The sequence below is a fragment of the Tribolium madens genome, unplaced genomic scaffold (assembly GCF_015345945.1).
Source record: "Tribolium madens isolate multiple individuals breed KSU strain unplaced genomic scaffold, Tmad_KSU_1.1 Scaffold_7;HRSCAF=85;Tcas5.2_LG10, whole genome shotgun sequence".
Taxonomy (NCBI): Eukaryota; Metazoa; Arthropoda; class Insecta; order Coleoptera; family Tenebrionidae; genus Tribolium; species Tribolium madens.
In genome coordinates this window covers 533,344-545,785 of record NW_025401050.1, presented here as the reverse complement: position 1 = coordinate 545,785, position 12,442 = coordinate 533,344, and the positions used below count along the sequence as shown (strand labels likewise).

The 12,442-nt window shown below is 31.6% G+C and overlaps 2 protein-coding genes across 2 annotated transcripts; one reads left to right on the top strand and one right to left on the bottom strand.

The window, feature by feature from the left end:
- Positions 1–2,460: 2,460 nt before the first annotated feature.
- Positions 2,461–7,170, bottom strand: LOC123009622 (inositol oxygenase-like). Its single transcript, XM_044406059.1, has 5 exons — positions 7,087–7,170; positions 6,853–7,033; positions 4,873–5,218; positions 2,720–2,953; positions 2,461–2,660 (listed from the first exon to the last, which is right to left on the bottom strand). The coding sequence occupies exons 1-5, from the start codon at positions 7,099–7,101 to the stop codon at positions 2,552–2,554; spliced, it is 885 nt and encodes a 294-aa protein (XP_044261994.1). The 5' UTR covers positions 7,102–7,170; the 3' UTR covers positions 2,461–2,551.
- Positions 7,171–8,456: 1,286 nt separating this feature from the next.
- LOC123009767 (inositol 2-dehydrogenase-like) lies at positions 8,457–10,322 on the top strand. The gene is made up of 4 exons (XM_044406283.1): positions 8,457–8,616; positions 8,664–9,083; positions 9,135–9,655; positions 10,140–10,322. The coding sequence occupies exons 1-4, from the start codon at positions 8,537–8,539 to the stop codon at positions 10,274–10,276; spliced, it is 1,158 nt and encodes a 385-aa protein (XP_044262218.1). The 5' UTR covers positions 8,457–8,536; the 3' UTR covers positions 10,277–10,322.
- The last annotated feature ends 2,120 nt before the right edge of the window (positions 10,323–12,442 follow it).

Below are 12,442 nucleotides of genomic sequence, written 5' to 3'. Positions count from 1 at the left end.
GGTCTTCCATTCTTTTCTTACTTTTTAAATACTCTAAATAGCTAACTTCATCATAATGATCCCAACTTGTTTCTTCTTCTTTTCTTCTTCTTTTTTTCTCGTCTAACAGTTGCTGCTCTTTTTCTTCTCGATGACATTTCCAAATATGTTTTTCAGGACGATGCCATACTAGTAGATGATTTTTGTTAAAAGGGCATACTACAATGTCATCTAAATGATAAATAGAGTTAAAATAAATCAAACATATTGGTAAAACTTACCGAGGWTGTTATAAATTGACGGTTTTCTAATTTGGCTTGCCATCATACGACGAAAAAGGGCTTCAAGCAATCTGATTAGTGATTACTTATTCGATTGTGGCGTCTTCTAAACATTTAGAGAATAATAATTAATTTCGACCATTTTTCAAAGGTACAGATGCATCTAACATCTAACACAAGTTTACAACACTAAATAAATATTTATTTAATATATTGTTTAAAAGCTTACCTTAATTTAACCGAAGAACGATTTCACAATGCACCAAGACGTCTTCTCCAAGAGCAAACACAAGAACAACCCTGAATAATTTCTGAATTTTTTCTTTTCTTATATTCAAAGTGCAGTGGCCAAAAGCGGTCATTTAAAATGAAAGTTGTAATCATTAGGGTAATGAGCTATTTCATTTGCGACGTTTGAAATCAGGAATGCAACACATAAAATGTTTAGGGCCACATTCAGGTGATTCATTTTAGAGGACAAATTGAAACAAACTTTCTCCAGAGTCGACATTACGTTTAGACAAATTACCTGTCTATTTGTATTAATTCAGAGAACAAATTTTGTGCAGGTTACAATGATTTCTTGTTCTATACATTTATTTTTATAATTTCTAATATAAAGAATATTGCTACCGCTATGATAGATACAATTAAAAGCTGAATTATAAAACTTGGAATTCGGATCGCGATTTGGAATTAAGTAGGTGACGACATACCGACGCTTCAAYGGTTAAATGGGTATTTGTTTTCCGTAATGAAGTAAAAAAATATCCAGATACATACATTCAAACAAATGCTAATACTCTTATTGTATTCAAGAAAGATGTTCTATTACTCATGTCTCGTCTTTACAAATATTTGGACTTTATCGTAAAAATATTTTTGCCCCGAAGTGTAATTTTCACCTCCCTCAGGTACTTCGATTTATCAGTAAGCATATAAAGGATGTAGAAGGAACAAAATTTTTATCTGGTTTTCTCTCCCACCACCATTACCATTTCATTTCCAAACAGATTTTTGGCAAGACAACTAGTCACAGTGAAATAATAATTGTGAATCAAAAATGACTGGTAAGTTAATATTAATCTATTTTACATATCATATTTTCCCAACACCTTAATCTTGCACAGACGACGTACAGGGTGCCCAAGGCGATACCACTTGAGTAAGCAAAAGGTGCCGTATTAACTCATTTTTAAGAAGAGCGTGGTTCCCCCCCGAATTAGATGACGAGGATGAAACAGAGAACGCTAGCGGAATTGAGGATGACCGAAATTAGTTTACATATGCATTAATAATAAAATTATAAAAGTAAATATATGTTTTTTATTTTGACAACATTTTATTGTTTTCATTAAATTGATATCAACAAATCCTAGCATTTAATTGTAAAAGTTTTATACACATCTTTATAATCAAACTTTAGAAAGTGCAGTGGTCGTGATTAGAAAAATGATTAAAAAATCATTAAAATCACTGGAAAGTACAGCGGGTAATTAAGAGGTCATTAATATGTCATTAAAAGTGAAAGCGCTGGTGATTAAGGGGGTAATTAAAAAGTCATTAAAACATCACTAATTACACTCATTTACTACTGATGGGAGTCCAGCAAAGTTGCAAAGGGGTATTTAGAAGAAAATCTAGAAAAGAAGATTTTCATTGCGCAAAAAAATCAGGTCGGAAGGGTTTCTGGTACTAAAGAATCGAAATGTGTGCTGAATTATTTGGGAGCGCTACAGGAGATGCGGCAGTCAAGATGGATGGAAAGATGTGTCTTTCAGTTTTCATAATTGTAAAAATATTGAAATTAATGTTCAAAAATAATTGTATACTATGTTAATATGTTATCAGTTATATATAGTTCTAATAATTTATTACAATAAATCATGGCAGTAACTAATGTATTATGTGTAACTAACGTGTTATGGGATCTCTATGATATTATGACCCATATAATTGTACAGAAATACTTGCAATTATAGAGACATAATAAACGATGATACGATAAAACAAATTATTCTTACTGTAATATTTGATTTTCCGCACTTATAAGGTACATTAGGTACTTTTACGACATTACTGTTTTCTCTGACTGTAATTTTGTTTATGTGAAGAAAAAATTACAGAAACCATATCTTCTATCTTTTTCTTGAATTTCAACCGTTTCATTTTTAGGGAGGTAAAAAAATTAAACGAATTATTGTTTTAGTTGAAATACATTGTATTTACATGTGGATTGTTTATAATGAAAGTGTTTTTTTTTCTAGTGGCTAACATGTGATATGTGTGATTTACCATTCTAGCACTCCGGGTATGTATTTATCGATCAATTTTTCGTAATAAGGCCATAGAGCTTCAATATCTGGAATTTCGGTGCTCTTGGTGTATAGATCATATTGGCTGAAAAAAAAATTAAATTTAATAAATCGACATAAATAACTATTGTATAGGTAACATACTTAAATTTCAAAACCCAGTCTTTAATTTCCTTCTCATCTTGGTTTGTTGTCAAGTGTTGATAATTGTTACTTGTATGCCAAGGATAAAAACTGTGGAATCGAATCATCCATAAGCCCTCTTTTGGAAGTGTTGATTTATTATGCACTAAAACTCTATACAAGTATTCATCATGGCCCCACGACAGTAACAAATTTTCCAATCCACAGTTTGGTTTGTAAATTCCATATTTTGTACTGAAAAGCATTTTTAATGCATATTTTGAAATAGCAATAATAGTATATTATGTAACTAGTGATATAAATGCCACTTTAGACATGATTACTAAGCACGAACGAAGCGCAGCGGAGCGATGGTTAAATAAAACGAAAGTCTAGAGCAGTAGTTACACACGTGTTACATACTATACTTTTCCTACGACAACCATTACATTACTTAAATTAAAAATTAAACTAAATGACAGAAAGCTAACTATAACTCGTGACTAATACTAACTAACAAGCATATTAGTCACGAAGTATACAGAGTGCGCCAGAACTCACGCCCTAGAGTAAAATTTCAAGTAAGGTTACATAAAAAAATGTTTAAATAATTCTATCTGTCAAAAAATCTTGACATTTATTTTTTGACATTTGACATTTTTTATGTCTATTTAATGATACTGATGATCTTGAATATGTTTTTTATAATTATTTAGTAAAGGTACTAAAATTTTGCCAAGCCACAAATAACATTAAATAGAGTTGCATTTAGGATACAGCTTCCTTCTTTCCTCCTCTAATAACCTGTAGCAAAAAAACTAAAAAATTATTTTTCCAACAGAAATAAATAGAGTCAAAGTGTAAAATTTAAACTCTCATAACTTCGAAATTTTTATAGATAGAATTTTTTTAACATTTTTTCCATGTTCCTGGTATCCTACTTTATTTACATGGCATTTTTCTATGGGGCGCGAGTTCTGGCGCATCCTGTATAAGAGGTACTGTTATGGAAACATATACGATAATCCTACGGAGAACTACATACTAGAAGACGAATCGAGATACAAAATTGCTCAATTTTTTGGACCCCAAGGCGTTTAGAGTTTCAAATCGTTTTAAATTAATTTAAATTCAACCAGTCTACTATCAAAATTTAAAATCTGTGCTCCGTTTCATGTTTTTTAAAATGCTGCGAATACGGTTGAAGATACAAGAAAAATGTAAGAAAGTTGTAGAGAGTAAAATTTCCTAGTAAAAAGTTCCGGAGACCACACCTCTATCTTTAAAGGTTTAGGCCTCAAAGACGTTCAAAGCCGCTCAAGCGACGGATTCATTTCATTTTTACTGGTGATTGAGTGCCAGAGGAACACTTTAAAGCAATTTAAACTTAAACCGTTGAAGATAAAAATATGGCCTCGCGGACTTTTTTGTAGCAAATTTTATTCTCCACAATTTAGTTTCTTACACTTTTTTTGTATCTTTAACCGTATTTGCAGCGGTCTCAAAAATATTCGGCGAAACGCAAACTGATAATTGCCTATAATTTATTCTTAATACTGTTTTCGATATTTTGGGAACGTTTCGAATACGGTTGAATATACAAAACAAGTGTAGGGAACAAAGTTGTAGAGAATTAAATTTCCTACGCGAGACCATATCTCTATCTTCAACTGTTTAGGTTTAAATTAATTTTTTGTCTCTTGACCACCGCAAAAAATGACACGTATTCGTCACTTGAGCATTTTTTAACGTCTTTAGAACCTAAACCGTATCGTCTCGGGGACTTTTTTCTTGGAAATTTTATTCTCTACAATTTTCTTTTTTATACTTTTCTTGTACCTTCAACCGTATTTGCAGCATTTTCAAAAATACTCGTATGAGACCGGGCACAAATTGATAAATGTTTAAATTTTTTAAAATATACTCGTAGTTTTCAATAAAATTTTTGCATTACCTTTATCTCTTATTATTGAGAAGTTAATGCTCTATCTGTCTATATATTTTTTATTTCATTGCTCTTAAAACTTAAATGGGAAAGGAACAACTGCGCTATCTGGCCTCACTAACGGAACTATCGAGAACGGAGATGTTTTGTTTTACATCGTGTCGTATATCCTAGTCTTTAGGTATCCGTAGATAATCCGTATTTTAAATGTAGAAGTAGAAAAACTTACTTATATTTGGGATTTGTTCCATCCACGTTATCGACAAAAGATGAGTCCCGGTAGACAATGTCTTTGCTCCAGTCACAACCTACCACAAAGGTATCTCCGACAACGGCCCATTGGGGTTCCCCGTAGAATGCCATAACTTTACCCAAATCGTGGATTAAACCCGTTAGTTGGAACCAATCTAAATCAGGATAGTCTTTTCGAATTCTTTCAGCCGTTTGGAAGGCATGGACTATGTTGGGAAGATCGACATCGGGATCACTTTCGTCTACCAAGTCGTTAAGACGGATCAAGGCATTTTTGATTGTGGATTTGAAGTGGTTGAACTTCGTCCAAGTTTTTATTTTATCTATTAAATCAAAATAATCAAATAATCAAAATAATGGTTAACATCATCATATACCTACATATTAGGGTGACTTTAGTAGTGGTGCGGCATTTTGAAAAGGTGTTAGTAAAGGAGAAAAAATACGACAATAAGTAACTAAACTGCTTTATCTGAATGTTTAAAATTTCGGAGATATGACGGTTTTAGTCCCTGAATAAATTTAAATTTGTTAACTTCACCAATAAAACTTGTCAACAAATGTGATCTCTAAGGTTAGCTCTTCATAATCTCTTACATTATTTAAAAACAATGAGATAAAATTTTCAAAAACAACCACAGAAGAAATAAGTATCCTCACATTAAAAAAGAAATGCATCAAGTATTACATTTTAAACATGTGGATAAAATCTTATTCCGCTACTGTCTTTTGTCTCTTAATTAGCAAATACATATTGTTATTAACTTTCTTGTGTATCGTGTGTGTGGTTTCGAGATCTAGAAAAACATCGTTGAAAATAATTTATTTATATCGGATGTGTCAAAAAAGTCGAACAGGCTTAAAGATACATGATTTTTCAAAACTAAATTTATGTTATAAATTAATTTTTAACCAAACAGCTGAAACCCAAAAAAAGGAAATTTAAATCCAGAATTTTTTATCATTTACAAGAGTCGTTTCACCTATCCGGAGACACATTGTATAATGTAGTTTCAAATTTATTTATTTTTTTCTTAATCAAGAATACAATGGGTGCATCCGTCCCAATGCACCCATGATTCGGCGCCTCTAACTAATACTTTTGAAAAAATGAGTCTGTGTGCTAGTGAATACTGCAATACACAGAGTGCGCCAGAACTCGCGCCCCAGAGTAAAATGCCATGTAAGGTAAGATACCAGGATCATGAAAAAAATTTCGAAGTTATGAGAGTTTAAATTTTGCACTGTGACTCTATTTAAAAAAGAAAGAAAAAAGAAAGCTGCATCCTAAATTGTAACTCTGTTCAATGTTATTTGTAGCTTTTATTGACAAAATTTTTGTACCTTTACTAAATAATTATAAAAAAACATATACAAGATTATCAGTATCCTTAAATAGACATAAAAATATGTCAAACGTCAAAAAATATATGTAAAATTTTTTTGTCAGATAAAATTTTTTTAACATTTTTTCAGTACTCTGGGGGACTACCCAATTACTTCTTTTCAAGAAAGTGCGCGAATTTTCAGACACCCTGTATGTATTTATTAAAGGTACAAAAAGATTTTAGTAGATTCTAAATCTACTTCTTGTAAAAATTGAAACAATAAATAATAATAATAATAGGAAAATAAAGGTATTTCTGAAAGGAGTTACATATCGTTGTAAATATTATCGGTTCCATAATTGCTATAGAAACACCAATTAGATCAACACTATCTTAGTATCAAACCGATAAAATTTATCAAATTCTAAATTGTTCCAGAAACCGGGCATAGTCATATGTATAACGTTTAGACACATGTACATAAAGAAGTTTTGCAAACGCATACGTTTTTTTTCCCGAAAGAAGAAGTCAGAATAATATTCAAAATTTTCCAGAAGAAGTCGATATTGCAAAAATTGCATCATTCAGGTTCTCAAGATAACAATAATGATAACATTAAAATATTTTACCTTGAACGAATTCCACGGTTTGATACGTGTGCATTTCTTTGTAGGTTTTTCGGACTCTTTCTTTGATAGGATCATTTTCGTCAACGGAGTAGTCACGGAATTGTCCTACGGGCTTTTCGGCAAAAGCTGGTTCTGGCCGTAACAATTCCGACGGGTCGATAACTTTAATAGGTTGATTTTCCTGTTTAAAAAGCCTTGTAAATAATTACCCAACTGTGTTTTTCTCTTACTTACTAGGATAACCCTCATCTTTGAATTTAACACAGGGTCGACAGTTCGGAGGCAATTTGCCGAATACTGCTTAAATTCGATATTTAAATCCGGTGTTATCGCTAAATGATTGACAAAAATTGGTGGAAAAAGTAATTTAATAACAATCATGTTAGAGGTCAAATTTTATAATTGATAGGCCTTGCATGAGAATTTATTAATTTATCTAATATTTTCTTAAAAATAATCGATTTATTGTGATAAATATGGAAAATTTTAATTTGCTCAACACATAATGAGCCTTAAAGCCTTTAGTCGATGAATTTTAAAGTTTCCATTAATTATTCTATCAAATTTTTTAATTAATTAAGAAAAAACACAGGAGTTTTTGTTTTTTTATTAAGGTTATAAAAATGAGAAAATAATCGTTTACTATGACAGATTTTCTTTTTTGAAATACACACTTTTGATTTGCATTTTGTGGCAGCTGATAACACAAGTTTATGTAGAGACGAGGTTTGATCAATATTATACATAAAGGGAGAGGAAATGAACGATTATTCCTGACATGTAATTTAAAGCCAGAGGGCAAAGCCCGTATTAGGGTACAAATTACTTTTCTCTGCGACAGAATTGTTGAATGAGAAACAATATTTGCCACGTTGCAAAATCATTTGCTCAATTTTCTAGTTTTTTTTTTGAGGCAGAGAAAATTTTCAAGTAAGGTAAGATACCAGAAACATGGAAAGAAAAAATGTTTAAAAAATATTGACATTTATTTTTTGACATTTTTTTATGTCTATTTATTGATACTGATGATGTTTTTCATAATTATTTAGTAAAGGTACGAAAATTTTAGATAGAATATTTTTATTTTTTTAACATTTTTTCTGTTCCTGGTATTTTAGCGCGAGTTTTGGTGCAGCCTGTATATCAGACAGTCAATGTTTAGTTTAATAAAATCATTTGCTTTACAAAATTTTTGTATCTGTACTAATACATGCATTACAAACAGAAATATCTTAAACATATTGGATTTTAGGTTTTTTTGACATACAACAGAGGGCCCATAATTTGAATTTGATTTAACATACTAGGAGGCTAAAAAATACATGCAAAGTATTTTCTTTTCACAAAGTTTCAGAAATTTATAATGATACATAAATTGGTTTCATATTTTACGATATTGTACTGTTGATCACAACCCTGAAAAACATTAAAGGACAATTGATTAATAATCTATTGGGTCGTTAGTGATAAGAATGGAAATTGTATTATGGTTTATGGAAATTTTCATAATTTCAAATTTATAAAATTGAAATATGTCAACTCATCGTTTTACGAGTATGTGGAAGAATTATAGTTCTTTCCATTGTAACCTTGCTATAACATTGTGACCTTTTGATTAAATATCGTTTATATATAAAGAAGTTCATCCAAATGTTTTATTAGTCTATCTATTCTATCTATTAACATGGCAACTTTAAAGTTTAAACAGGCTTCACCGTACTCGATGAAACCTTCAACCCCAGATGAAGATATTAAACACAAAGAGTAAGCAAATTTTTAATAAGATTGAGAAACTATTTTAAGTTTTTCAGATATCTGGAACACATAAAATTAAGTCAGACTGGCCATTCCCGATTCGGAATTGCTTGTTTTGGTATAGGTAGAGCTGGAACTATTCATTTATCTTTTTTGGTGAGAGAGCCCAAAGCAAAATTGCTTTATATAGTAGACGATGATAAGTCAAAGTGGGATAAACTAAAAAAATATTGGAATCTTGAAACAGTTCGATTTTTGACAAACGCTGAAGCTAAAATTGTTTATGAAGACCCAAGTGTCCGAGCTGTTGTGGTTGCCTCACCAACATATACTCACGAAGAGATAATATCAAACGCTTTAAATCATAATAAAGCAGTTTTTTGCGAGAAACCTATTGCTGGGGATTATGATAAAATCAAGGCTTTGTGTAATTTAGCAAAGAAAGTAAACCAGCCTCTGTTTTGTGCATTTAACAGGTATGTTATTACAATTTTTTTTAATGTGTAATCTAAATACACATTTTTTAGGCGTTTTGATCCCTCCTATGCTACTCTTAGAGAGAGAGTTCGCAAGGGTGAAATTGGTAGAGTTTTGACTGTAAAAGTTTGCAGTCGCGATTCTCCTTTGCCAACTATCGAATACTTAAAAGCGTCCGGTGGCATTTTTCACGACTGCGCCGTCCACGACATCGACATGAATATATTCATGTTGGGGGAATACCCGACGAAAGTTATGGTCATGGCAACAGCAAATATACCAGAAATTGCCCAAATCAATGATCATGATACTGTAGGAATTATGTTGTCGTACGAGAGTGGAGCCATCGGTTTTATAGATCTAAGCCGCCACAGCATTTACGGTTATGATCAAAGAGTGGAAGTCTTTGGAGAAAAAGGAATGATGAAAGCTGAAAATCAGCAGCCAATTAGCAACTTGGAAACTTACACTGAAAAGAGCGTCACCAAGGCCCCAATTGCCTACTCTTTTCCCTCGCGTTATGCCGATGGTTATGCAATGGAAATGAAACATTTCTTCGATGTTTTGGAAGGTAAATATCTTAATTTAGACTTTTACCTCTTTTTGAATTTGGAGCTTATTTTTACAAATACTTTTGAAGTGTAAATGATTTTTTTTTGTATACGCTCCCGAAAACAGCTGTTTTAGGGATTCATTTGAGTCTCAAAAATAAGTCTTTTCCGGACTCAATAAAATAGTACGTAAAATGATTATTTTTGGTACATAGTCCCTAAAACCAGTTTTTCCGGACATTGGTTACTATGGTGGCGATTTTTTTTTAATTATTAAGAAGTGTGAATTCGTTTTTTGGGAGCTTTAACAAAAAAAATGTTGTTTGTAACACGTACCTAAAACGTTTCTGCGGACTCATATGCTATTCCAAACTCGGCTTCGCCTCGTCCGGAAACAGCAACGATTCGTCTGCAAAAACTGTACTTTAGGTTCTTGTAACAAAAATAACTATTAGTACGTTTTTATCGAAAACAGCTGTACCTATACATAAATTTTTGTTTCAGGTAAAGCAAAAGTTTCCGTTGATAGCAATGATATTCTCGCTGTGTCTAAAATAGCGACAGCTTGCGAGGAAGCCCTAAGGTCAGGAAGATGCGTAGACCTCAAATGGCGGGATGATGAAAAACCGAGATTAGCTTGACTCTGTTAAACGTTGTTAAAAATGTCAATAAATCTGTCTCGCTTTATATTTTGTTTTATATCGGCGTACATATTATTCATAATACTTGGAGAGCTAAAAAGCTGAGAAGCGGTATTGCTGTTAAAAAATAACACTAACCCTGTTAAATTTCAACAGCCATGAACACAGTGTTTCCTAGGAGCTAGTAAATTTTTTGAATAAATTTTCTCGATGCTCGAAAATCGATAGATATAATTATTAAGTTAGAATATGTATAACTAAATATACAGGGTGTTTCAATGAAAACGAGCCACCCCGAATATCTCAGAAACTAAAAAAACTTAGCAAAAACGCCGAAACAAGTCGATTTTGTTTCCGAGGGGGACATTTTTTGACGTAATTTTTAAAGCACCTTCAGTAACCCCTTAACCCTCATGTACCCCAACTTTAAAAATTTAAATGACACCCCACTTGTGGTACATCAAATGAAAGCTATTTAAACAAGCTTTTCAAACGTTTTTACCAAAATTTAATCAGACCCATCATGAGATACAGGGTGTTTAATAAAAACTAACTATTTTAGAAAAAAATTGCAAAATAAAACCGAAACAGGTTAATTTTTGTTTTTAAAAGGGACATTTTTTGATGCAATTTTAAAAGCACCTTCACTAACCTTTTAACCTCTATGCCACTTAACTCTAAAATGTCAAATAGCACCAACCACTAGTGATACAAAAAATGAAAACACTTTTAAAATGCTCTTTAAAAGCTTTTTTCCAAAATGAAATGATTTTTATACATTCATAAAATATCGTTAAAACTAATCTTTCAGCAGTCAGTATGTACAAAGGAACTTAAGAACACTATTGCTATTTTTTAGATACTTACATTAAATTATAAGAAACTTAATTCCCTTTCCTTTAGTCCGATTATTTTGACAATAAAATAAAGAAATAAAAATATGTTTGTTACAGCTTCAATAATATTAGAATACCCTGTATCTCAAGAATGATTCAATTTTGGTAAAAAGTTTTGAAAAGCTTATTAAAACAACTTTCAATTGAAAATTTAAATTAAATTTTTAAAGTTGGGGTGCGTGGGAGTTAAAGGGTTACTGGGGATGATTTAAAAATTACGTCAAAAAATGACCCCTCAGAAACAAAATCGACCTGTCTCGACGTTTTTGCAAACTCTTTTTAGTTTCTGAGATATTCGGGGTGGCTCGTTTTCATTGGAACACCCTGTATACACTATGTAATAGTAAAATTAACTGAAAAATACAGGGTGTTTACAGTCTTGGAGTAGAAAATTGACCTAGTAATAGAAGAGTACAGAAATACTGTAACCGAGAAAAAAACTCACACAGTTGTTATTATCAAGAATGTTGTTTAACTCCAAAATATTGGTACACGGTTTGAGGGTCACTGGAATTATTTCCTTATTCAAATAAAATTGTATTGTTGCAACAGATAAAAATATCGTATCCATGACACTGAAAGAGAAAAATCACTTCATAGTTTTGACACTGTCATCATTGCTTTTGCTTTAGTTTTTATCAAAATTCGAAGATCTTGTGTTTAGTCTCTTTCGGCGAATGGTTTCCAACAGGTTTAATTCGTTTTTCTTAATTTTTCTCCAAATTTATGAACATGTATGGCAAAATATTAACATAATAAATTGGTTGTCGTGATTTATGATTTACGGTGAAACACAAGGTAATGATACTAATGGCCATTGTTGCAGCCGAAGCAGCAGTTCTCAAACAAATGGTGTAAAATGAATAATTTCCATTAACAACGTGAATTTATGTTTTATATAGCGTATTAGTTTTTTTCTACCGTAAATATCCTCTCATTTAAATTTCAACCTCAAGACCGTAAACACCCTGTATATTGTGGTTGGTTCATGGGGTGCAAAGTTATTTTTGCTGTTACATATAAATCTTTTTTTAGACATATGTATAATTTAGTTTATATTACACTAGTGGAATATAGTTATTAACGTCAAAAAGCCGATACACACAGGTGTGTCAGAACTCGCGCCCCAGAGAAAATTTTCAAGTAAGATGAGATACCACATAGAAAAAATGTTTAAAAAATCCTACCGGTTAATATATTTTGACATTTATTTTTTGACATATGACATTTTTTATGTCAATTTAATGATACTGATGATCTTGTATATGTT